The 26553-nt window shown below is 48.1% G+C and overlaps 2 protein-coding genes across 5 annotated transcripts in view; both read right to left on the reverse strand.

Moving 5' to 3' along the window:
- Window positions 1-351: 351 nt before the first annotated feature.
- TOMM40 (translocase of outer mitochondrial membrane 40) lies at window positions 352-8801 on the reverse strand. 3 transcript variants are annotated; one of them, XM_089478695.1, is made up of 10 exons: window positions 8784-8801; window positions 6509-6722; window positions 5829-5896; window positions 5211-5303; window positions 4190-4291; window positions 3882-3987; window positions 3601-3723; window positions 2834-2910; window positions 2247-2349; window positions 352-1819 (listed from the first exon to the last, which is right to left on the reverse strand). In XM_089478695.1, exons 2-10 carry the CDS (start codon window positions 6711-6713, stop codon window positions 1680-1682), a joined length of 1017 nt encoding a protein of 338 aa, XP_089334821.1. In that variant the 5' UTR covers window positions 6714-6722; window positions 8784-8801; the 3' UTR covers window positions 352-1679. The 3 variants fall into 3 exon arrangements, with proteins under 3 accessions (XP_089334821.1, XP_089334819.1, XP_089334820.1); XM_089478693.1 differs by lacking the exon at window positions 8784-8801 and adding an exon at window positions 7522-8269; XM_089478694.1 differs by lacking the exon at window positions 8784-8801 and having other exon boundaries at window positions 6509-7123.
- Window positions 8802-10926: 2125 nt separating this feature from the next.
- NECTIN2 (nectin cell adhesion molecule 2) overlaps window positions 10927-26553 on the reverse strand; it is a 61680-nt gene continuing 46053 nt past the window's right edge. Inside the window, exons 6-9 of one of the 2 annotated variants that reach the window (XM_089478237.1) lie at window positions 16884-17028; window positions 15965-16028; window positions 15104-15208; window positions 10927-14438 (exon numbers count right to left, since the gene is read on the reverse strand). In XM_089478237.1, the coding sequence (XP_089334363.1) occupies window positions 14235-14438; window positions 15104-15208; window positions 15965-16028; window positions 16884-17028 (518 nt within the window). In that variant the 3' untranslated portion in view covers window positions 10927-14234. The remainder of the gene's footprint in view (window positions 14439-15103; window positions 15209-15964; window positions 16029-16883; window positions 17029-26553) is intronic. The other variant, XM_089478239.1, reaches the window with a different exon arrangement.

Consider the following 26553-nt stretch of genomic DNA (forward strand, 5'->3'; position numbering starts at 1 on the left):
GTCCTGGAAAAATACTGGGTGACTTTGGGCAAGTATCTCTTTCTGCCTCCTCTTCTTGTTATGTGCCTTCAAGCCGTTTCCAACCCTATTCATGGGGTTTTCTTGGCAAAAATTTGTTCAGATGTTTGCCATTGCCTTCTCCCGAGGCTGAGAGTGTGCGTCTTGCCTAAGGTCTCCCAGTGGCTTTGCAACACCCAGCACCATCAGCTCTCCAGGCAAGTGGGCTGCTGGGAGTTGCAGTCCCAACATCTGGAACGCTGTGCCATTCCCACCTCCTTCCTTCAAGACACACCAACAGCACATGTACAAAAAAAGGGAGGGGGGAAAAGGCAGAAGACAACACTGGTGGCAGACGGTGTCCGTGTGTGTTTTTTCTTTTAATTGAAACCGGATATTTCCAAACTACGCAGAAAGGGAGGCAGGAGCGTTTGCCTCGCAGGGCTTCCTCCCTCCTGCTTTGCTTTTTCTTCTGTAAAAGATCCTTCCATTCCCATAACTTATAAACATGATTCACACTCAGTCTCTGGCAGCGAAGGGGGAAGGAGGGCATGCAGAGACCCCCAAACTCACTCTCCGCAGGGGGCTGGCGGGGTCACAAATGGGCCGGGCAGCTCTCTCTCTCGCTCTCTGTATGGTCCCACAGAGCACGCCTTTGCAAGGGAGGGGGATTTGGACTGATGGGAAGCTGGGGCTGGGGATGATGGGACCCAGAAAAAACAGAAGCAACAGAAACTACTTTCTCAAAAACCTGATGCTGGAGGTAGGGGAAGGGGTGAAGAAAGAAGAGGGAGGGCAGTGCAGACACAAAAAAGACCATTTAAAAACAACAACCTGGAAGGCAGAGAAAAGACAAAACTAGTAAAGGAAGGCAGGCCCTGGTGTTTGAAACATACCCCCTGCAAGTAGAGAGACCCATAAAGCTACAATCATCCATCAGACAAAACCATCCACTGAGCCTGTCTGTCCTGGTCAGGGAAGGGGATGGGATGAAAGCACTGCATCTCAGTGGAAAGGGAAGGGTGCAGAAAGTGGGGACCAAGCACAGTCTGATACAGCCTGCCCTACCCTGCTCCTCATACAATGGGCACTGGAACCAAAACCCTTGCTAAGCCCTGGGCCACTTATCCTCACCCCTTCGCCTCCTGCGTTGCATTAGCAGCTGAAGAGATTTCCTTTGGAAAAAAGGAAAAGAAAACCGCACGCCCCGCGCCTCCCATTTCTAAAGCAAGGCCTCCCCCTAGTGACCGCTGGCTGACAGAGCTAGGATTGACCACAGTTACATGGAAGCAGAGAGCTTTTGCTCTCCAGGACAGTACCTTAGGGGCAGAAGCCTGATGGGCTAGGGAAAGAGGGCTTCTCATCCCAAAACCCCGCACAGATTCCTGACTCCCACGTTCCCTGAGAACCGGCTGCCAGCTCCTGGGAGGAAGGTGGAAGCGGAAGAGAGAAGGCAGGGAAGGTGGGCAAAAGCTGGCACTGCCCAATACATCATGCTCCCCACAACCACCACCGCTCTATCTGGCCTCTCCCCCCCCACATACCCGCTGCCCCGTGGAGGGTAACCGCTGGCCAAAAAGAAAGGGGGGGATGAGGATGCAGGTGGGAGGGCAAAAGGGAAGTGAGCTGCACTCAACCAGTGGGGATGAAGAGGAGAGGAAAAGAGAGCGGAGGAGCGTTTTCTAGCCAATGGTAAGGCCAAATCCACACTGGAATTTGTTCTTGCGGTGGTTGAGGAAGGCGCCCATGGCCAGCGTGAGGGGGAGTGGGAGCAGCTTCTTTTCCAGTGTGGCCCCTACAATCCAGTTGCTGTCAACAGAACCTAAAGAGAGAGGAGGATAGAACTGTGTCGGAAGAAAGTAACAGCGACATAAGCAAAGCAATGGTCAAGTTTTGTGAGCTCCCCACTGTTCCCTATATTCACTGGGCTGGCCAGGGAGTTGGTTGGGGGGCCAAGAGGAAATTCAGCATCTGGTCTCAACTGCAAGGAGAAGGGAAAGGAGGGTATCCTCTTATCAAGGAGAGCATCCTTGCTTCTTTTCCCCTTACAGCTAAGGCCAGCCACTTCTTCCTCCTGGCAGGATATAAATAAATGTAGCAATAATAAACATAAGGTTCAGAAAACAGCATCTTCAAACTAAACAACAAAAAGAACTGAACTCTCAAAGTGAAGGTTTCTTGCTGGCAATCCATGGTTAATACTCCCAGGCTAAACACGGGGCAGGTGTGTGTGTGTGACAATTCCATACCTCTGAAAAGTAGGTTGGCTTTAGGAAGATCCAGCTGATACCCGAACGTTACGCTCGTGTCCTGCATTCGTGTGCTGGCTTCGAATTCTACGCCTACCTGTAACTGGAAGGCCCCAGGAGGAAAGATGGAGAAACATGAAGTCAGAGGAAGCCACACGGGCCATTGAAAATTAATTAGCTAGTTGTTCATTAGCTGAGTTTCCATCCCACCCCTGTCCATCCTGGGAGTAAAGGGCTTCTTAGTCAAGTTACAAGAAATAAACATTTCTGCTTGCCAAGCCCCAGAGATTTCCCAAAGACAGTTCTGGCTGTTCAGTGGGGTTTTTTGTCCCTTTGGTATTTCCAGAATGGAGAATCAGTGGTTTATTTTTTGACCCCTGGGTGGGGCAGGGGGCCTGAAAACATGTGCCCTTCACACCCATAAAGGTCATTTTGGGGCATCTTGGAGCAAAATCTTTTTGTGTGCAAAATAAAACCTTTTTTTTTTTGGGGGGGGGGGGCAGGTCCCTTATGTGGCCCATAGGAGCTAGAGAAACATTTACTCCATTCATTTCTGCCTCACAAGAAATCTGTAAAGGGTTACTTACCTGATCACTAGCTTTATGGTAATATGTGGCATGTGCCCCCGCCTGTCCTATCGTCAGGGTCCCAATCCAGTTAGGAGCTGCAGAGATAACAGAAAGAGAAGTCTCACTTGTCCCCTGAGGACACCTTACAGGTCCTGATGCACATCTGAAGAGCATCTGGCTCTCCCGCATGAACCTCAGTATATTCCTTAGGCACACGAGTGAAAAATGGAACCTCCAAGCAGCACATTACTGACTAAGATCAGAGTTCCTAATCACGTGGGGCACATTTTTGCAGGCCTGAGCTCTTCTCTGTCACCCCAGAAACTGCTTTGACCCAGAAAAAAATATACAAAGAACTTTTCCAAAAAAAAAAAAAAAGAAGTACATTTAAAATTAGTAATGCTAAATTCCTCCCCAAACCTCCTTCTTCCTGCATTATTAAAATAAAAGCTCCAGGCTAGGATACACTGCAAAAGAAAGCTATTTGATTCTTCTTTGTTTCAGTGCCGAGAACATCTAACTTTTATCAACTTGTGAAGAAGCCCCAGCAAAGCGCAGGCACTTCTAAGTAAATAGGAGTCCCCAGGGCCTGTTGAATTAGGCATGGACTTTGGGGGGGTGGGGGTGGTAATGACTTGAAAGCAAGGCTCCTGTCACTGCTGATTCCATTTTGAGACAAAGTAGAGTTCTGAACACACACACACACTCAGTGGTAGGAGGCTAAGCATACCTCAGAGAGTACAATACAAGCCAACTCTCAATTTGCCAGGCTTTTTGCTGGGTACCTGTATACTTCCCAGCAAGGGACATGACGGTTCCCTCTTCTCCTGGGCGGCGGTGATACACCAGCTCCCCACCCAGCGCCAGGGACGGCGTGATGCTCTGTAGATAATGTGCCACCACGATCCCTGAAGAGAGGAGAAAGGTAGTTGTCAGCAGCTCAGCGGCAGAAATGCACCCGACCCAATTGAAGCCTCAGGACAAATGCCCTTAGTCAAAAGCAAGTCAAACCAGGAAGACAGGCTTAGGTAGGAAGGGAACGGAAGGGTCACCTTAGTCTTCTCACCTGAGCCAACCAAAATGTCAGGGTTCCCTAGCGTGACGGCAGCAGTGAAGTCTGTACCCCGGTATTCGCCATCCACTTGCCAGTTCACAAACTTTGACTGCTGCGTCTGAGATGCAAGAGAGAGGATACAGGGGAAAAGGTGGTGGGGAGGAAGTTACATTTCTGTCTTGTTTAAGAGAGGAACTTGTACAAGCAAAGGATGAGCAACCTGAACATTAACATGAGCCAAGAATCTGCAGAACAGAGGGCTGCAGCTAAACCCCACGGGGGCAGGTGGAAGAAAGGGGGCTCCATTCGTCGATATGTACCTGAAAGGCCACCTTGGAGCGAACCTTGTTTGTGAGCTGGTGAATGATCTGTGCATTGAGGCTGCCACTGTTATCCATATCGCCTACCAGGACTGGAAAGGCCTGTGAAAGGAGGGCAGAGAGATCTAGAGTCAATGAATGAAAAGGAGCACATCTTGCTTTAGAGGAATGAGAAGCAACATGCACTTTAGGGGACCATGTTTTGGGGCATTCCTATAGAGCACTATGAGGTATTCTGAAGCAAAGGAAATGAATTGGTTTTTACCTCTGGGGTCCCAAAGAGATCTCCAATATGTCCCCTAGAGTGTATGGGGAGGGGAGGGGGCGCAACATTTATTTATTTTGAAAGGCAGCCTCCAAACATTGGGGGAATGACCCCCCCACTCCGAAAGGTCATTTTGAAGCAAACAGGTTATTTGAAAATTACTGTTCAATTATTATTGTAACACTTCTAATGGCACTCTTGCTTAATCCCCTGGGGCTACAAAAACACTTTCTCCATCCTGAGCTAGAGCCTGCCAGCTCCAAGGGTTCCTGGATGAAATGGATTATCTGGATGCATTTCAATCTGGCTTCAGGCCTGGTTTTGGGACTGACAGCTTTGATCGCTTCAGTTTAATTTATATCCCTTCTCTCTATCCAGGGAGATTAATTCCCCCTGAGGGAATGAAGCAAGTCAGATATAAAAATCAGAAGGGCCAAAATACATTCTGGAAGAAGATGCGTTTAGAAGGAATCAGCACCAAGCAAATGGCCTGAGGTAGGCAGCTACCAGAGAGAGGGCCTTGTCAGGAGTGGCACAAACATATTAGACAATTTTGGTGCCACTCCTGACAAGGCTCTGTCTTCAAAGCCACCTACCTTAGCTTTGAAAGCCTGGATGATCATTTCAGTGAACCAACAGACTCACTGAAAGTAATCTTACAAGAGATGGAAGGGAACCATGAGCAGAAAAGAAGCCAAGCATGAGAGGCACAATAAAGCCTATCCTATGTCACCATTAGGCTGCCTGCAGGCTTACCTCTGTGGGGCTGAGTTGCTTTGTCCCTACGTAGGTTACCCCGAAGTGGTAATTGGAGTCACCAACTGTGCTGAGGGCCACCGTGTGATTGACCTGAGAGGAAAGCAACATGTGCGTGAAACAGTGGAAGTCACCAACGCCTTACGGAACTGACAGCTTAACACCTGACTTTCTAATGAACATCCTCCTGATCAGTTGTGGTGAGCAAGGAGCATCTCCACACAATGAAGGGCCCGTAAATTAAAAGTACAGTTGGTCCTCTGTATCCACAGATTCAACCAAACATGGTTCAAAAAATATTCACACACACAAAAAATTCCAAAATATATGTGTGTTGTGTGCCTTCACGCCGCTTCTGACTCACGGCGACCCCAAGGCAAACCCATCAAGGGTTTTTCTCGTAAGATGTTTGCGTTTCCCTTCCTATTTTGCTTTTTTTCTCTGTTATCAAATTTCATTACATATCTGTCAAAATCGAGCCAAAGGATTTCCAAAACCCTTCATTCTCCGCAACCTGGCCCCCTCCGCTGGTAAGCAGGAAGGGGAAGTAGGCCAGCTCAGGGCTCGCAGCCACACATATGGAAACCATGCCTGTAAATTGAAGGAGTTTGGTCTTACCTGGAAGTGGTTGCTGAGACCTTTGTTCACAGTCAACTTCACACCCTCCATTTGGATGGGGAATAATTCTGAAAGGACGAGAAGAGGCCCAGGGAGAATCAGATCAATGTGAAAGACACACTAAATAAACGTTTTCTAATTAACAATGAAAGCCACCACTCTAATACCGCCCCCAGAACTAAGGTCCCCGAGGGGTAATTATGGCTGAGTGAGAATCTGCACCCTGGTCTCAAGTTGTAGTCCAACACTCAACCACTACACTGCACTTAGGTGGTAGTAAACTGGATGTGAAATGTACAGGCCTATTGTAGCATCTCAGCACTTGAGTATTTCAAACAGCTCTGCTGAGTTGTACTGTATTAAAAAAGTGCTACTTTTATTTCAGGTTGGCTGAAGTACTGCTAGGATTATACAAACCTGGAAGGCTCCAGGATAGAGACCACTGCTCTCAATATACACAAACATTATTCTTGTGGGGTGTAACCATTTCTTAAGTCTTTCTCTGTCTGAAGCAAGGTTATGCTTCCATTTTTTCTAGGTCTGGTACCAATGTCCCACACAGAGGATCCTGCTTTATGACTGAAGACATTCTCAGCTGGGGATTCTGGGTTGTCATCCAAAAAAGAAAACTTCTAAACCCTGCTTATGCTGGTGTTGTTTGACTTTTTGTTTTGCTTTACCTTTGCATTTCCGGTGACATTCCTCAAAGGTGCCTGGATTGGGAAGCTGGTCACACTTGTCATCGGTGGTGTGGTCTTGTGTTGGGGGAACCAGCCCAGTGACGGGGGGCATGGAGAAGCCAGGCGGCACCGATACCAAGCCAGAGCCCGGCCCTGGCACTGTGGGAGGGGGTGCCGGGGAGCTGGCAGCCAGGACATTGCCCATGGCGAGAACCTGGGAAGGAGAAACAGAAGTGTGGGTCAAGGGGCACATTTGCCCTTTTCGGAAGAGCCGCTGTTCAGTGTTAGAGGGCAAAATGCCCCATTGACTCAAATAAAGAGGGTGACTGGTTGTCTGGAAGAAATTTCAACCGCCGGAAACTTTCTCACTCTGGTGGAATAATTGTAGCCGCCATCCTACTAGTGACTTGCACTGCAGCTGGCACCCCGTTAGTGACCCAGACCTACAGAAGTGCGGCTTTTGTGTATATGACACCCTTTCTGGACTGGACTCAGAGAACGATAGCATTAGCATTATATTTCTATATCTATTTCTATAACTTTCTACAACACACATCAGTGAACTCAGGACTCTCTAAGCGGTTTGCAATCTGTGAGAAGTTGAAGGCTTCAATATGTGTGTGTGTATATATACACTTGTCCCTCCCTATTTGCTAGGGTTAGGGGCACAAGACCCCCATGAATATGGAAAAACTGCAAATAACAGAAACCCACCAAGTTTTTACCTGAGAGGACACCTCTCTAGGAATCTCTAGGTCCTCCAGGGCAACTCTGTGGTCAACGTCCGACAGACATTGACTACAGAACTGCGCTGGAGGAGCTACAAAGGCCTAGTAGAGTATCCTCTGTAGGAATCTCTAGGTCTTTCAGTGCAACTTTTAGTTAAGTTGGCCATAGAGTTGCACTGGAGGAGGACCTAGATATCCCTAGAGAGAACATATGAATCAAATCTGTGAATAGTCAAACCCGCAAATATGGAGGTGTGTGTGTGTGTATAGATATAGTATATATACCCCTCTCTCTTCCATGCCAGCGTTCTCTGAGGATGCCAGCCACAGATGCAGGCGAAACATCAGGAATAAACTCTTCTAGAACATGGCCACTGAGCCCCCAAAAGCCTATGGTTGACAATCTGTAAGCCAAGTGCCCCCAACAGGCTGGGTCCTCATTTTACTGACCTATGAAAGAAATACGAAACCTTTCCTTGGCCCTTGAGCTCTACCCAAAGCCCCTCCGTTTGGCAGATATCAAGGGAAGGGGGCCATTCAGACCATGAAGATCCGGCCGCACCGGGCTCCTGGGGGCAGGGAAAAGGTGGGTGCCCTCTTTTTGGGGGGACACCTTCACTTCTCCCCCCACAGATAGGTCTGATATGTCTCCCATCTCCTTCCTCCATTTCCTCCAGCATCTCCTGATGCTAAGCTGTCTGGCAGCGGTTTTGAAAGGGATGGGGTTCAGAAAAGGGATCTGACCAAGACGAAGTTTGAATCCTGGAATCCTAGAAGAGTTGGAAGAGACTGCAAGGGCCCTGATCCAGTCCAAGCCCCTTCTTCTGCCATGCAGGAAATCCGTATCAAAGCATCCCCAGCAGACGGCCATCTAGCCTCTGCTTATAGCCCTCCAAGGAAGGAGACTCCGCTCCGCTCCGAAGGCACGAGAGACAGGAAGCCAGTCAGGGGGAGGCATGGCTGCGGTTGTGGGGAGCGCCCAAAGGCTCCTGCATCGCCCTGGCTGCCCAGCTGAGCGAGAGGCCTCCAAGCCACCAGCAGCTCTGCTCAGGCCCTGCAAACCCAGGGCAGCCCCCGTGGCTTTCCCCATGGAGCCTCTCCAAGTCCTGCCTCAGGTCCAGCTCCCAAGAAAGAAGGAGGCCCTGAAGGCCAAGGAAGAAGGATGACTGCAAAGCCCCTGGTCCCCCAGCAGCCTGGCTGACGACCCCAGACCCCCGCAGGCTGAGGATGATGGGAACTGGAGTCCCACCCAGGCCCCATAGACCAAGAGTTATGGGAAGTGGAGTCCCCCCACAGGCCCCACAGGCCGAAGATGATGGGAGCCGGAGTCCCCCAGGCCCCCAAAACCAAGGATCATGGGAACTGGAGTCCAACTCAGCCTTGGACAAGGGGCGCAAGGGACTGCAAAGCCCCTGGTCCCCCAAAGCCTGGCCGCTGACCCTCGACCTTCCTCCGAAAGAACCATCTGCCGCCCCTTAAACATAAAAACTGGGGCAAAGCCAGTCCTCCGAGGAGCCCCGCTTCCGCCTCGTCCTTCCCTCACTCACGCGGCAGCGGCGGCGGCGGCAGGAGCAGCGGCAGCGGCAGCGGCAGCGAGGGCTGGAGCCGGGAGACACCCGAACCCGCCTGCCCCCAGGCCACGCCCTCTCTGCGCCGCCATTGGCCGGCACTCCCTTTAGTCCCGCCTCCGCGGAGCCACAGCGCGACGCCATTGGACGGCGTCCGCCTCAAACCGCACCTCCTGCCCCTCCCTCCCCTCCGAGGCCCGTGAGCTCCTCATGGCTTACGTCCCGCCGCTTCCGCTCCTGCTGGATTCTGATTGGCCAGCCCTCCGCACCAAGAGCCTGGCGTTCTGATTGGGCAGCTGAAAGGAATCACTCTGGCCTCGAGGATTGGACGCTTTGTTTCAAGCTCGAGTCTTGATTGGTCGTTTCGCGGCGAAGGCGGGGAATAGAGCTCATTGACCCCTTCTCATTGGTCACGCTCTTAAAAAAAGGAAAAGAGGCGGGCGCCTCCAGAGAAGGTCAGATGCGAAGAACAGGCGCAAGGTCAGGTGGCCGTCCCGGCGTGCCTCGCGGCGACCATAGAGCTTGAGGCCCAGAGCGGGACCAGGAAACCATACAGTTGCCAGGCGGTGCCATCTTGGCACAGGAAGTTGACATCGGCGTCTTCCGTTTTCAGCCAGTTGCCATAGAAACCAATATAGATTTTTTAAAAAAAACCTTGGAAAAAGTTACATTTTTTGAAGTACTCGAACCCTCCAGCTGCAAAAGCTAGTAGCCATGGCAAAAATGCCATAGGCTGCATCCACACTGGAGAAATAGCCAGGCTTGGCCCCGCTTTAACTCTTTTTGTGGCTATAGGAGCAGGGCTCCGCTCTGGGCCCCACAACAAACTCCAACTCCCAGAATTCCATAGCCTTGAGCCACAAAAAAGAGTTAAAGCGGGGTGTTTTTTGGACTACAGTTCCCAGAAGCCTCAGCCACTCAGGGATTCTGGGAGCTCAAGTCCCAAAAACACCTGGAAGGCCAAAGTTTGGGAACCATGGCTCTCTATGGATGAAGTTTTAGAATTCCTCAAAATGGCCGAAGTGGAGGAAGTGTCCTGGAAAAGGAGGACATGGCTGGTCCCCTGTTTGCAAGAACCCACAAGAAGGCATGCAAGTTGGAAGAGACCCAAGAAGGGCCACCAATCCCAGCCCCTTTCTGCCGCCCGTGCAGGAACTCTCCATCAAAGCATCCCCATTGACAGAGGGATATCCAGCCTCTGCTTAAAATAATCCTTCCGGATGTCGCTCTGTCAATGGGGATGCTTTGATGGAGAGTTCCTGCACGGCAGAAAGGGGCTGGGATTGGTGGCCCTTCTTGGGGTCTCTTCCAGTCCTTTCTTTCCATGATCCAGCCTCTGTTTAAAGACCTCTGAGGAAAGACACTCCACCAAAACCTCTGAGGGAGTTGTTGAAGGTGGAATCTCTTTTCTTCCACTTTGAAACCATTCCTCCATTGTGTCCTAGTCTCTGGAGCAGCAGAAAACAAGCTTGCTCCCTCCTCAATATGACATCCCTTCAAGTGTTTAAACAGGGCTCTCATATCACCTCTTAACCTTCTCTTCTCCAGGCTAAACATCCCCAGCTCCCTTAGTCTTTCCTCATAGGGCTTCATGGTTTCCAGACCCTTCACCATTTTAGTCTCCCTCCTTTGGACATGCTCTAGTTTCTCAATGTCCTTTCTGAACTGTTTTGCCCAGAACTGGATGCAATATTCCAGATGAGGCCTGACCAAAGCAGAGTAAAGTGGGACTATTACTTCTCTGGATCTAGACACTGTATTTCTATTGATGCAGCCTAGGATCGCATTGGCCTTGTTAGCTGCCGCATCGCACTATTGACTCACGTTCAACTTGTAGTCTACTAGAATCATAGAGTTGGAAGAGACCACAGGGGCCATCCAGTCCAACCCCATTCTGCCATGCAGGAAATCACAAACTACTAGGACTCCTAGATCCCTTTCACACATATAAGTCTCCTTAAGCCAGAAATGTCCCCCATCCTATATCTGGGCATTTCATTTCCCCCCCTACCTACTAAGTGCAATACCTTACATTTCTCCCTGTTGAAATTCACAACAGCCTTGACTCCTGGACCCTACTACAAAGAAAAGAAAAGAATATTGAGTCGGTTGGGTTTGATAATAAAAACACAATTTATTTAATTTTGTACAAAGAAATAACATCAGTAAAAAGGTTTAAAAAACCAAAGGACCCGCCGCCGTACCTTCCCTCCCCGAGTCCCCATTGAAATTGAACCACTCAGTAGTGTCTAGCAAAGGCACAACAAGGACATTTTGGGGAATGGGAGGAGGCAAAGGCATGTGTGCATCCATCGTTCCTCCCCACAGACCCTGAAATTCAGGAATTGGAGAGGCATCTAGTACAACAGTCCCATCATCACCATTCCCTTCATCTGAATACAAACCTCACAGTGCCAATTCGCACCCGGGTCCAACAGCAGCAGCGGCGGAGTGTGTACCATGACCTTGGAAAGGTTATTATTATCACTGTGTGGATTAGTTCTCTATCAAGTTTTTTAAAAGGAAAAAAGAAGGACCTAAAAACAAGGCTGTTGCTACAGGTTGGATGGATGGAGAGGAGGGACGTGCCCCATTAGGAAATAACCATTTCTAGCCTCCCAGTTTTCCCTTCGTTCCCCAAATTTCCCGCATTGCAGTCACTTGAGGAGTCCAGCTGAGTATTTGGTGACAGAGTTGAGGCACCATGAGAAAAGGTTCAGGAAGTACCCAAACAGAGGAAAATGGAAGAGCTCTGGGGTTTGGGGGCCGTTTTCAGCACCTCGCTCTCTCTGCAAAGATGGAAATTTGGGGAACGAAGGACAATTTCATAGGGAGAAGAGAAGGGTTTTCATTCGGAGGGGCAATGCCTCTGTTTTGTTGCCCTGTAGCTACACACCTGGGCTAAAAACAATCTTTAAAAGCAAAACACCTTTCACATTATCAGACCAGGAGCACAAAGAGAGGAGTCACCTGGACTCTTGGGTTATAGAGTCAACATTCAAGTCATAAACCGGAGCCTGGGCCAGAAGTGAAGACGGAGAGGGGAGTCAAGTCATGGTTGTTGTTGTTGTTGTTGTTATTATTATTATTATTATTATTATTATTCCCTATCCCCAAGTTCTTCTTGCAACATATAAAGTTCTCAGCAGAAATGAAATCGTTCACCATCTCTTGGTTCCCCAGACATCATTGGATAAGAACTCCCAGCATCCCCAACCATCACTGGCCATACTAGCTGGGGCTTCTGGGAGACAGAGTCTAACATAAACCAGTGTTTGCAAAGTGCAGCAAAATGTGCAGCAAGCCAGAAGCATGTGCATGCAAACCTGGTCTTGCACCTGGAGCTAAACTCACAAAAAATGGTATATTTGACTCCGTGCCGTTTAATGACCCACCTAAACTGGGGGGGGGGGGGGGGTGCTCCAGGTATCACCCTGAGATCTGGCAACTTTACATGGAGTATGGGGAAGATGGGAGATGCCACCCAAAAAGCTGGAGGGTATGTTGCAGTCCTTGGAGAGAAATCCCATCGCAAGAAAATGCCTAATATCTGTAGCCACAAACATTTCATACAATCCTTGGAGGAACTGAGTCCAAGGATGGGAATCATGCTGCCTTCCAGATGTTGTTGAACTGCAGGTCCCAGCAGCCACCTGTTTGGCATAGCCAATGGTAAGGAATGCTGGGAGGCGCAGTCCAACAAAGTCCAGAATTGTGAGACATTGTAAATGGTTTGGTGCAACGGTTTGTGCAAAGTTGCATCCTGGGGTAAAGGCCACAAGGCAGAGTGAGGCGGCTGCTTCAGGCAGCAAATGACCAAAGAAGTAGTGAATTGTTAGTGAATTACTTTGTGGTTATTGTGTTTTCACAGACAAAGACGTGTGTGTGGTGTGTGTGCAATGTGCTTGTGGAATGTTTTGGCCCCTATGCCAAAAATAATTTAAGTAAGCATCAGGTTTGGAAAGGAAAGGTCTGGTTCTGGCTAGGATTAGGCGATCCAGCGCCTTCTGTATCACTTGTATTACAACTCCCATCAGCCCCAGCCAGCATGACCAGTGGTTAGTGATGGCGACAGTCACAGTCTCACAATATAAAGGGGATACTGGGTCACTGACCCAGGTTGCAATCATTACGAAGTGTGGTTAAGATAAAGGCTGCATCTGGGGGAAAAACAGATGGGGTAAGACTGGGGGAAATTGCAGGATTTAATCTTTCCCCAGACTAATAAACTTTCTATATAGATTAGTGGGGTTGTGAAGAACCCATGGTGCACCCTCCCACCTGTAACCCAAAGGGATACAATCCAGTTAAAACATTACCAGAATTTGGAACAGTTACTATTATTTAGACTACAACTCCCAGAACCCACTCCTAGAAATTGTATAACCAGCTGGATGATTCTGGGGGTTGCAATCTGCCCACAAAGGGAACTTTCCCATGCACTTGAGTTTTACAATGTGATCTGACCCTTGGACTGAACAGCCTTTTACTAGGAGTGATTAATATTAGTAGGAGATTCACTCCAGTTTCCCAAACTGGTTTCAGAAGGCACAGTATTGGTGTCTAGGGTGAGATCTTTGGGGGCTCAATTGCACCCTGGATCCTATACCCTCCAACTGTCCTGGTTTGGCAGTGAAAACACCAGTTACTTATTTGCCATCATATGTTTCCAGCTACTGTTAAAATGTCCCAGTTTCTCTCTCATCCTCTCTTTCCCTCTTTGTCTTCAGTTTATTCCAACTGTTGCAAAGTGAGAAATTTTAATTTAATTTAAAGTCTGTTAAGCCAGCAGTCGGGAGAGGAGAGGAGAGGAGAGGAAGGGGCGAAATCTAGCCCTTCCCTGTAGACTCAGGCAAAAGCAAACTGCTGTGGCCTCTCCTTCCCTCATTGGTAACTTTCTCATCCTGTCCTCACTCTGATCATGCCTGGCTACTACCAGTTTTTACCTGCGAAATTTGGGGAGGATATGGAATTCAAAAGCCGTACCTCATTGTAAACAGACTGTCCAGCCTTGGGAGCTTACCCACCGAGCGCAACCCAAAACCTTTGGGCTCAGAAGCAAGATGTGTTACCCAAGCGGACCTATTTGGCTTTGTAGATAGTACATAGTAGCCCCAGTGGCTACTACCTAACCAGGCAGGTTTCAAAAATATCCAGAAAAGCCTGAGAAGGCACTAAACTCGTTTGGCATCCTTTCGGAAAAGTTAGTGGGGTGGAAAAAAACGGAAAAGGAAGGAGGTAAAAGGCTGTTTTGGAGCAAAGCAAGCTCCTGGGCATCTTAAGGCATGTGCAAAACCCACCGAGAAATGGACCTGGGCATCTAACGGGGGGCATGTAGCGTGGTAAAGCAATGGTAGGCAAAGGTGCCCCCCACAAGAGCAGTGGCATCCTTCCTGCTGGAGTCGCGGCCCAAGACTGTGGCCCCTGGGCTCAGACATACATGGCCCTGGACATCACAAAGGCCTTGTCGGTGGCCATGGGGGTGAGGGCAGCCTCCTCCTCCATGGCGGGGAAGGTGAGTCCGTCGTAAATGGGGTTGATCTGGTCCAAGTAGTCGTCCTCCAGGTTGGGTCCGGCTTCACGGGCAGCTTCTCGCTCTTCCAGGGTGGGCAACTCGTGGTACCGAGGAGCCTCCTGCGAAAGGCAGCAAACGGGTGAAGAGGGTAGGAAGGGACACCAGTTCCCCATCCCTTCTGTCTTCATTGCTTCTCCCAGTCTTGACTTTCAGAGCTCAGAAAGGGGGAGAAGTTACTTTTTTGGACTTCAGCTCCTGGAAATCTCCAAGCCAGCATCTCAGAAACAATGGCTGGACCTCAACTGGAAAGAACTATTCAAATCACTGAGAGGAGTGAACCCAATGCAAAATGAGGACACAATACCTGCAAATGGGAATTTTGACTCTCCAAATTAAGCTTTCCTCCACTCCCCAAATTTATAGCATTGCAGTCACATAAACCTTTTAGAAATGTTGGCACCCCAAGATCAGGGGCAGGCAAACAAACCAAGGTAGCACAAACGCAGCAAATAGGAGAGTTGACACCAATTTAGGTTCTGAAGTCCCATCCCATGGAATTCTGGGATTTGTAGCTTTGCAAGGTCTTTTTTAGCCTTCTCTGGTGCTTCACAAAACGACAAATCCCAGGATTCTTTGAGATGGACCACGGCAGGTGCCAAACTTCGACAGTGTAAATGCACCCCAGGGCACACATGCAAGAAGGGGGGCCCTTTATTTTGGGACCCAAGCAATTCACTCCATCCTTTCCTAGGGAAAACCCGCTCGGCCACCAGCTCCCCCTCACCTCCGTAGTGGTAGTAACCACCCCTCCAAAGAGATCGTCTGTGGCGTTGGGTTCAAAATAGGAACTTTTGAGCGGGATATTTTCAACCTCAGTGGGGTTAGGAACCTGGAACAAACCACAGAAGTCATGAGGATGGAGCTGTACTAGCCGCCGCCAGACGACAGAGAAAGTTTCCCCCTTTTGAGAAAGGCAGGAGAAGATCTCGGTTTAGAAGGCATTTGGATATTCGCCGGCTGTGCAAAAGGGTTTTTATGATGGGGTGTGTGTGTGTGTGTTGTATTTCATCTTTGACTTTTATGACTTTTAAATGATTACATGCTGTTGCAAATTTTAACGTGGAAATTGGAGACTTGGAGCAAAGCCTTGAGAGCTGGCAACCCTAATGCTGGATTGGCATTGGAAGTCAGTGTCACTGAATTGTAGAAACATAGAATCCTAGTGGCATCCAATGCAACCCCCTTCTTCCATGCAGGAAATGGATGGTGCTTTGCACAGAAAGCGAAATAGTATAGAAATGTACTTGCTATTGCTACTGCTATCTTTGAGAAGGCAAGAAAAGCTATAGCTGGGGAATTGTGACTTTGGGTGTAAGGGGGAAATGACAACATCCAGAATTGGCCGCCTAGCCTGGTCTCTGTCTTCTGGTTTATGTCATTCTGGGAGCTCTAGTCCAAAAAAAGTAACTTCCCACAGCTCTGCAGAGAAGCAACAGGAGTTTGCAGAAGGAGCAGAAGCGTGACTTATGTCCTTCCTCAAGGGTAAGGATGGACGTTGGGTGCAAAGAGGATGAGCAAGAGTATGAAAGCATCTTCGGAGAAACGGTCTGGAGTAGACCCAAAGCGAAGCAGGGATGAAACTTACCGGCTCCGTTTCTTCAGACAGCTGGCAAGGTGGGGGCGGCTTGTAGGCTGGGGGCCCTTCTAGGCTGCAAAGACAAAAGGGACAAATGAGATAGTATGGAAAGCAGAAGAGAGCAACGTTCCTGAAAACATGAAGTCAAAGGCTTTCATGACCAACATCCATAGTTTTTTGTGGCTATGTGGGCATGTTCTAGAAGAGTTTATTCCTGACTTTTTGCCAGCATCTGGGGCTGGCATCTTCAGAGAATGCTGGCATGGAAGAGAGCGCAGTATACACTTGTCCCTCCATATTCGCTAGGGTTAGGGGCACAAGAATATGGCAAAAGTGCCAATATCAAAAACACCATGTTTTTAACCTGAGAGGACCCCTCTCTAGGTATCTCTAGGTCCTCCAGGGCAACTCTGTGGTCAATGTACGACAGACACTGACCACAGAACTGAATTGGAGGAGCTACAAAGGCCTAGTGGAGTACCCTCTCTAGGAATCGCTAGGTCTTTCAGTGCAACCTTTAGTTAAGGTTGACCACAGAGTTGCACTATATATATATATATATATATATATATATATGAGAGACCTAGATATTCCTAGACAGAATATATTAATCAAATCCATGAATAATCAAAGCTGCGTATATGGAGGATGAGTGTATATGTACTGTTGGCTGAGAAGAAGCGATTTGCATGTAGATCTGTGTATTGTTCTGTTGTTGAACGGCAAGATCTCAGGGGGTCTATTCGATTAATTGCAAATCGCTTCCTTTCAACCATGCCAGCATTCTCTGAAGATGCCAGCCACAGATGCTGGCGAAATGTCAGGAATGAACTCTTCTAGAACTCATAGCCTGAAAAGCCCACAAAAAACTATTCCCCAAAATCTTGTTTTGGCCTCCTCTCCACCCAACGTGAATTGAGTCGCTTACTCGTCCTCTTCATGATCCATGCGGTTCTTCTGCTGCTGGCGGCAGATCAAAATGCCAGTGGCCACCACGGCTAAGGCCACGATGCCTGCGATGAGGCCTCCGATGATGCCCCCGGTGGTGCCTGCTCCTTCCATGTTGGGCTTATCTGGAGAAAAACAAAGGAAGACAAGGGAGATTTGTGTGAATTGAATCAGACTGGAGACAGGGATGGCATACCTATGCTCCCCCGACCCAACTTCGAACCCAGAACTGGGCTTAAACTGCTCTGAGCATGGATTGTGTTCCTTCTTTTCACTCTTTGTTTTCCCTGTTTTAATTCTCGATCCTTCAGCCACTAGATGGCACAACGATGCTGCAATGAAGGTGTAGGAATTGCGAGCCCTGCGCTCCTATTACCTGCAACTTACTACAGGTTGAGTATCCCCTTACCTGGAATTCTGACATTTGTAATACTACAAACTCCAAAAATTGCAGATTTGGTGCCCCACTAGTGAGGCGAGCTGGGTTTTGGCGCTTTTGCGCGGTGCGTTTGGCTTTTGCAGTCATTAGCGGTAGCAAAATAAATTATGCAGAACAAGAGACATATAGAGGCAAAGAGCTCGGTGTGCATAATTCATATCGGTTGTAATGTAATGTGCAGCTTTTCCTCGGCACGTAATTAATTATTATTATTTTTAAGCACAAGAGGGGATGAAGGCTTGAGAAGGGAGTCTGGGAATGGCTTTTCGTCATTCTCCTTCAGCTTTTTTATTTTTAGGAGGGAACGCATACATCAGGATTCTTGGGTTACAAACCTTGGTTTAGGAGGGAAAAATACTACGGTATCTTGTGGGATGATCCAAGGTTTGGAAGCCAAGCCTAGGAACAAGTGAGAGCACTGGGTATGTTTAGCTTGGAGAAGAAAACACAAACTGGGTAAAAGGCAGGATATAAACAAAGATAATACCAATACAGCTTGAGTCTCCCTTGGTCCAAATGGGAGTTTTCTTGGAGATGTCTCATCCATAGGATCGCCATGGGTCAAGATCAACTCAAGAAGAATCCATAGCCATGTTAGTCAGAAAAATCCAAGAGGTTCAGTTCTCCATTTCGGACCAACTCCTAATTTTACAAAACGCTGGGAGCAATGAGCTTCTGTAGTCATGAGTCTCCTTCCTTGGATGTGTGTTACAAAGGTGCCATAAGATCCCTTTGCATACTGATTTTCCAGACTAACATGGCTATGTCTTTGGATCCTTCTTGACTTGATCTTGACCCATGGCGATCCTATGGATGAGACATATGGCCTACAGAAGTCCCTCAATGGAGTTTCCCTTTGTCAATTGGCCAGACAACTCAGCTCTCCTCCTTTCTACTCCTTGGGCCAGCAAATGGTGCAAAAGCCCTTCCTTTCCATCCGAGTCTTGTCTGCAGTCCATCCCTTTGTGAAGTCTGAGGAGCGAAGCAAGCGGCCTCTCCTGTGCCATCTTTTCGCTGCCAGCTTGGCGTGTTCATCCACCAAGTGATCCCCTCCTTGGCTCTCTGGGGAGCGCCCATAATTACACACAGCCCCATCCATTATGCATGGACAGCCTTGCAGCAAGTGGCAGCTCGTGGCCTCCTTTGCATCTGCTCAAAATTAGTATTTTTTCGAGGTTAAAAATGGACACGTTTCCAAGAGGAACTTGTCTCGCCTTCCTTTTCTCTTCCTTGATGCCAGCTCTGCTGCCAAGAAACCGGGTCTAGCCAGGAAGACCGAACCCAGAGGGAACCAAGAAGAAGGAGAGACCTTACAGCTTCGGAGAAAGGCAAAGGAGAGAAATAGAGCCTGGCTGGGTTTGGGTTGCTGTCTCTAAGAGAAAAAGGAAGAAATTAAGAGGGGAAAAAAGAGAAGGGACGCTAGAAGATGGAGGAAGGAGGGAACTGTTTTCCTGCTAGGAAGGCTTAAAGGATTAGATGATTTTGAGAGCTTAGAAATGCAGATGACTGCAGTGAAACATGACAGGCATATAGCCAGAGTATGAAATCGGAGGGTCATAACAGGGGGATGGGATCAAGAGATCAAGACCATGCATAGCCTTGCACTCAAATCCTCTCCAAAACACATCTTGCTTCCAACAAGTTGCCATAGGGCTAAAGATCAGGTGCAAGAAAGTGGGATTTGTGGTGGGGTTGCCAAATCTCAGGGTCTCCAGTTTTTGTGGGTCATCTCCAGGTTGGAGGCAAGGGTGCCAATTCTCCCATTCGTGTGGACTCGGAGCCATCTTTCCAACAATCTGGTGTTGCTGGGACACATGCACCCTGGTTCTCATCCACGAAATGACAGAGGATGAGTGTGGTCAAGATGGCAGGAAATGTTATTAATGAGGACAAACACACACGCTAGGAGAGTCTGCAGCAATTTGCTTTTGCCTACTCCTTCTTCTCTGAGTTAACCAAGTGAAGCCTTCTTTTGAACTCAGATTGCAGCAATTGATGGAAACTGGGGGCAAAGGCTGGAGGAGAGAGAAACTGGGACCTCTTAAAAGTAGCTTTAAAAAGTGGGATGACAAAGGATTAATGGAGACTGTCCCTGCCAAATTGGGGACAGTTGGAGGGTATGGTTTTGGAGGGCAAGGGAAGAGATATGCCATGGTTCTGCCCTAACCATCGGTAACTATTTAAGTTGCAAGGTCCATCCTCAACCACTGGTTATTCAACCTCCCATCATCCCCAACTCTGGCTATTCAAACTCCCATCGTCCTCAACCACTGGCTATTCTTCCTGGAGAAGGTTTGAACCCAACATGCTCTGGAGGCCTATTCCCATTTGGCCGGCTGAACCTTGTCATACCCCAATTTGGGGAGGTGGATTAAATGTCTCATTTTCAAATTGTAAATAAGAGTATTTTCCATTTATGTGTATGTGTGCAAAGAGCTTAGCTGTCCAGCTACACCAAACATGCTGATATCCCGCAAGGAGGCAATGCATGCCACTCCTTGCAGCGTTTACTGTAAGCATGGAAAAACATGAACCTTCCGGGGTGAATCTCTGGCGAGCCTGATTCAAATGAAACTAACCCAGCATGGAAGATAAAGAAGGAAGAGAGTGGACCTTGGGTTTGCCAGCCAAACAGGGCAGGGCTGGAGAACTCCCTGGCCTTATCAGGAACAGGTATCTCTATACAGGTCAAAATGGCCCAAACAGGTAAGGTGAGTTGCTCAAGAGGTCCAGTCAGAAGGCGGTGATGCCTTGGGAGTTTGCGCATGACGTGACAGAGAGCCAAGCTGACTCAGGGCTGAGTGGGGATGTTGAAACCACATCGTCCGTGGTGAGATCAGAGGAAGCAGAGCTCAATGTGGCCCCATTTTATTCTCCCTGGACACAGGAGGCTTGCATTCCTCAGCTATGACAACATGCGCATGGGCCACCACAGAGTTCCAGCTCCTGCCTCCCACACCAGAGGCCTTGGCACCCATTCACACCCCACCGAAAGGCAACATTCCCCCTTCTCCCAGGCCTGCCTCTCTTTGTCTTTCTGTGCCTCTGGGATGCTGGGAACAGACCTTTATCTTATCTCTGCTGCTTCGGCCTCCTGCAAGCAAAGTCCAGTCTCTCCCTTCCTCAGAGCCACGGCCAAATAGCCCAGCAACAAAGACCCATCCAGTGCCACCATGATTGAGACTCTAATAATAATATTATTAATAATAATTTATTTATATCCCACCTCTCCAATTGGATCGAGGCAGCTTGTCTCAGGAACATCTAGGAGGGGCCACATTACTCCGGTTTTGAGGTCCCTCCACTGGCTGCCTATCAGCTTCCGGGCCCAGTACAAGGTGTTGGTTATCACCTTTAAAGCCCTAAATGGCTTGGGTCCAAGCTATCTCAGGGACCGCCTCCTCCTGTACAATCCTCCCCATGCTCTCCGCTCCTCTGGGAAGAACTTACTGCAGCCTCTAAAATCTAGGCTTGCGGCGACCTCCCAGAGGGCATTCTCTGCTGTCGCCCCCAAACTCTGGAACGACCTGCCAGATGAGATCCGTCAGTTGACATCATTAGACAGCTTTAAAAAAGCTGTCAAGACGGATCTCTTCCGGCAGGCCTTTCCAGATTAACCATCCCGGCCCAGGTTCCCTGATTCCTCCCGTGGCCCCATCTTAGTGATGGTTGAGGATCAACAGAGGGATATCAGGGGTTTTAGTTTTTAATTGTTGTTTTTATGCTTTGATATTGTGTTTTTAATATGTTATACTGTTTAATACTGTCTTAAGGGGGGGAGGAATAAAGTGTTTTTAATTGTTGTATTTTATATTTTATTGTTGTCAACCGCCCAGATTGGTTTCCCATAAGGCGGTATACAAATAAATATTATTATTATTATTATTATTATTATTATTATTATTATTATTATTATATTATTATTAAAACAGCATTAAAATACATTAAAATACCAAATAATGATTAATATCATAAAAACCTTCTAACTTAAAAAACCCACCCACCTTCACATTTAAAATGACATTCCATATTGCACCTTTGCTGTTGTTGTGTGCCGTCGAGTCTTTCCGACTCATGGCGACCCTATCATGGGGTTTTCTGGGCATGATTTGTCCAGAGGGGGTTTGCCATGACCTTCCCAATGAGGCTGAGAAAGTGCGACTTATTGCCCAAGGTCACCCAATGGGTTTCATGACCGAGCTGGGAATCGAACCCTGATCTCCAGAGTCATAGTCCAACGCTCAAATCACTATGCCGCACTGGCTCCTCCTATTAAATATCATACAATCATAGAATTATAGAGTTGGAAGAGACCTCAAGGGCCATGCAGGAACTCACAATCAAAGCACCAATGACAGAGACAGGCAAAGCACCTACCTTCCAACATCTCAGGGATGAAAACTGGGACACATAAAGCCAAGCAGCATCTGAGTGCGGTCAAAATGGCAAAAGTTACAAGGATGAGCAGACAAGCTCCGAAAGGCTGCAGCAGTTTGCTTTTGCCTGCTCCTCCTGGGAAGGGCAAGATCCCTCTCGCTCTTGCTGAGTTAACTGACCGCAAGCGACTTTGGAGCTTTGAATTCAGTTTGCAGCAATTGAAGTTAGCTGGGAGGGAAGTCAAGATGGCAAAAAGAGGAAGAACAGACAAGATAGGAGAGGCTGCAGCAGTTGCTTTTGCCTGAGCTGACTGGGAAAGTAAAGACTCTGCCTCCTGAGAATGAAGGGGGAAAGTGGGAGGAAGAGAGGAACCAGGATATTTTAAAAGCAGATGAAAATGTGGGATTGGAGAGGATTAACTGGGATGGTCCTTATCAAATCGGGATAGTTGTGGGGTATGGGATGCCCCTGCAGCATCCCCCAGCTTTCTGATATCTGCATCTTTGGACTACAACTTCCACTCTGCCTGATGTGATGTTCAGGGCTGATGGGAGTTATAGTCCAGAACATATGGATGGTGTTGAACTGGGGAAAGTGCACTAATAAGCAGTACAGAAACGTACTTGCTGTTGCAAAGTACACCGGGCCCTTGGTATACATTTGGATTTGGTTCTAGGACCAAAATCCATGGATGCTCAAGTCCCATTAAATACAATGGCACAATAAAAATGTGTCCCTTTTATAAAATAGGGAAGTCAAGGTTTGCTTTGTGGAATTTATATTTTTTGGAACATTTTCATTCCGTGGATGATTGAATATGTGGATTAAAAAATAATCTGTGGATACGGAGGGCCAACAGTATATATAGTTGAATCTGGCACAGCTGGTCTATGAAAACATACCGCCTTTGTTCCTTTTGCATTTTTGCATTCCAGGAAGTTTTCAACTGAGATAAAAAGAGAAAGGAAAGATATGGCAGAGAATAACCAGCCTTTGCACAGAAGACCTGGTTTGCCAGCTTTGTTTGTGTTTTGGCTTTGCTGCCGTCCCACCCTTGCCAGGGAACAGAGTCCTTTCTTGGAAAGGAGGAAGAAAAAAGAAGAAGAGGAAGAAAGAAAGAAAGAAAGAAAGAAAAGAAAAGAAATCCCTCTTAGCTGGTTTTCTATAAACAGGAGCTGCACCTTCAGTTTCAGCCCCTCCCTTGGGAATCTCTTTGCCCATGTTTACCCGAAACCAGGCCAAAGAGGAAGAAGGGAACCTCTACTTTCAGCCTCGGATCACGGATCCACTGGCTGCCCTTCCCTAGAGCCAGCCTTGGCAAGGAGCTGCTTTTCTGGGGGCCCATTTGGACTACAAGACCGTAGCACTAAGATTGCATTTTAACCGCCATGGCTAGCATCCTATACAACCCTGGGACTTGTGTCATTTCCGACTTATGGTGACCCTAAGACTGATCTATCATTTGTTCAGGGGAGGTTTGCCACCACTGTTTTCCCTTGGGGCTGAGAGAGTGTGACTTGGCCAATGCCACGCAATGGGTTTCAGGACCTCCCAGGACCCCATAGGATGAAGGTGGTAGGAAAAGGGGAAGACCACATTACACTCTGCGGTCAGGGAGGACTTTTACTACCCAGTTATAGCATTATAATTCAATTGTAACTGCCATGGTTCCGTCCCATGGAATCCTGGGATTTGTAGTCTGGTGAGGCACTAGAGCTCCCTGGCTGATCATTCTAAGGGGCTCTATAGACTGTCCTTAAGAGGCAGCCTGCAGGTACCTCCATGTTCGCCGGATCAGGCCAGTGGCAACTGCATGCCGCAGCCCCGATGTGGCCTTTCCAGGGCGCAAAAGCTGTGGCACCGCAGCTATGTGGTGATCCTTCAGCGCTGTGTTGTGCGGTTGCAGCAACAAAGGAGCACCATGATGCTGTGTGCTGTGTGGAGTGGCGCATGGCGTCATGGCGCCCCAAAGTGCAAACCGATTCCTAATGGCAAATCTCAGGATTCACTCAGATGCAGCCATGGTAGTTAAAGCAGTCGTTAAACTGCTATTACTGTGCAGTCTAAGGCTTTATACTATATAATTATAATGCCATGATTCTGCATTAACTACAATGGCAGCGCCCTATGGACCTGTGGGATTTGCAGTTTAGGGAAGAGCATTTAGACTTCTCAGCCAAATTGCCCCCATGACTCTCTATGAATCCCAGGGTTGCATGGCAGTCAAAATGGGATCATGACGTTGCAATTTGTGCAATGTGGACAGGATTTTAAGAGTCACCGGAGAAGGCTGCGAAACCCTTGCGATGATTCGATGGGTGCAAACGCCACCCTCTTATGAGAAACCAGCTGGTTTCCCCCCACAGTCACGGTATGATGTTTCTAAGGGATATTAATAAGCCGGTCAAGATAGCAAGGTATAATTATCTGAACTTAGTCACTAAACCTGGCAGGTTTTCAGGTAATGCAAGGCACTGGGCAAACGGCAACAGACTCAGTCCATCTAGGCTGCTGGTTCATTACTACAGAAATACAGAACCCATGGCGGCTGACCTTCCTTCCATTTTCCTTCACAAAGCTGGACGCTTTTTATGGCCATGTAAATCAAAATAGCTGCCGGACTTTGGTGCCTTCCCAGGCTTTGGATATGCCACCTGGGAACGGGGAAAAATGGGTTACCAGCCTTTCAAGGCCGACCCTGATGCCAGCCGCACGGAGGGACTTAAAATGGATATTCACAGCAGGGTTTAATGGCATCTCTGGACCCCTCTGGGACAGAAGCACAGGATTAGGAGGGGATCAAAACACCACAAAAGAACACGGTGCTGAACACGTGCCAGTTTCCAGCATCCAAAACCTCCCATTTTTACGGGTCTTATTTTAACTAAGGGTCTTGGCGGTATTAAGAAATCCTCAGAACATAAAGCGCATAGGATTGTGGTGTGTGAGTGTGTGCTGCAACAACCCAGCAATTTCCCCGCAGGATTAATAGTGGAATCTCACCAGATCCTTGCATGGCATTCCCTTTTGAAAAGTAATTCAGAATTACTGAGGTCTTGGACTTTCGTAGGACTGCAGCACCCAGAATCCCCCCCAAACCAGCACAGAAAAAGGCTGCTTCCACACTGCAGAATTAATACACGAGTTTCAACACCGGTTTAACCATCCCAATGGCTCCATGTTATGGTCTCCTGAGATTTGTAGTTTGTTGTGGCACCAAAGCTCTCTGAGCGAGAGGTTGAATGTCTTGCAAAACTACGCATCCCAGGATTCCATAGCATGAAGCCAGGGCAGTTACGGCTGTGTCAAACTGCATTAATTCTGCAGTGCAGACGCAGTCAAAGTTCAGAAGAGGATGTTTTCACTGGCTTTTCGCTCCATCCCTTTTAGCACCATAGGAACACAAGAGTTATTTAAACAGTGATGCTTTTCTGGGCACCGAGGCAGAGAAGAAAGCTTTGCAGCTCAACTTTCAAGTATGTCAGCCTCCCGAGGCGAACGGGAGCATGGCCAGCTTTTGAAAAACAACTTTTGAGAGCCTTGCGTCTGCAAAACCATCACCACAGTCTATCTCCCACGGTCCATTTTCATGGCCACCATGGGTCAAAACCTCTGGCCCTTAAATGTATGCTGGTGGTGGCATTATGCGTACCAGCCAGTTGTCCATGGCTTGTCATTCAAAGACACACACTAACAGAGAACACACTTTCCTTCTTGGAAATTAAGAGAGAAAGCTAAAGGGGTTGTTCCCAGATCAAGGTGAAATGGAGAGATTACAACTTCGCATTTACTCATAAAGACCATTTAATCCAGTCAGAAGGATGGAGAGCAGAGCAGAGGATGATTCCTGGCACCAAAACTAGGAGAGAAGGATGAAGATGAGGCTGCATCTGCACTGCAGAAATAGTTCAGTTCGACACCACTTTAACTGCCATGGCTCAACGCTATGGAAATCTGGCTTCTTTGTGAGATATTTAGCCTCCTCTCTCAGAGAGACAACAAACTACGAATCTCAGAATTTCCTAAGATGGAGCCATAGCAAAGTGGTATCAAACTGGATTATTTCTGTAGTATGGCAGCAGCCTAAGGCTTTTCTGCAATGGTCGGGGGATTTCGGAAGTTGCAGTCTGACAAAAGTCCCTGTTGCGAAGCCATGGCAGTTGAAGTGGTGTCAAACTGGATTATTTCTGCAGTGCAACAAAATGCAGCCAAAGCACATAGATCCTCCTGAAGTGTCTTTGCAAGCTGCAGGAAGAAAAGGATTCATCCTTGCAAATCTGAATCAAGCTGCTGCTTTATTAGGCAAACTGGAGATATACCTGGACCTCTTTCCTCTTGCTTGGAACTGAACCGTGTCTCTTGCAAAAATGAGAGACACAGGACCAGGTTCTGGGATCTGGCAACCCTAGTTGCGATGGCCACAAGATGCTCTCCTTTTTCCCCTTCCAAACCATCTGTTGCTACCGCTTTTGAAAGAAACACAAACCACCTTTTGAGTCGGCCAAGTGGTCATAGAGACATGCAAAAGCTGACAGGTCAGATCTGCTCCACAGGCAAAAGGAAACCCGATACCAAAGAAAACAGACATTCCTGAAAATATTTTGGAGATGCTTGGCATGCATATACCTGACTGAGGTCTGCTGGAAGCTTCTTGATCTGTGTCCGTTATTGAATGTTGGAGAATATGGGAGCAGGGCCATCCGCTTAGACGCTTGACTGGTGACAAAGTTGGTCTCCTTCAGCACCAAGTCAAGATGTTTGTTTGCTTTTGCTTGGGCTCAGTGTGACTTAAAGTCTATTCAAAACAATGCAAAACCACATTTGGGCCCTTGGA

Source organism: Sceloporus occidentalis, unplaced genomic scaffold, assembly GCF_023333645.1.
Source record: "Sceloporus occidentalis isolate IW3139 unplaced genomic scaffold, rSceOcc1.0.p SCAF_13, whole genome shotgun sequence".
Taxonomy (NCBI): Eukaryota; Metazoa; Chordata; class Lepidosauria; order Squamata; family Phrynosomatidae; genus Sceloporus; species Sceloporus occidentalis.

Bases quoted from the DNA above. Each gene is read 5' to 3' on its own strand.
- TOMM40 (XM_089478693.1), bottom strand. From the start codon at position 7,581: ATGTTTCGCCTGCATCTGTGGCTGGCATCCTCAGAGAACGCTGGCATG. The intron at 5,897-6,508 runs GTAAAGCAAAAC...TCGTCCTTTCAG, and splicing joins ATGTCACCGGAAATGCAAAG to AATTATTCCCCATCCAAATG. The intron at 3,988-4,189 runs GTACATATCGAC...CTTGCATCTCAG, and splicing joins GCTCCAAGGTGGCCTTTCAG to ACGCAGCAGTCAAAGTTTGT.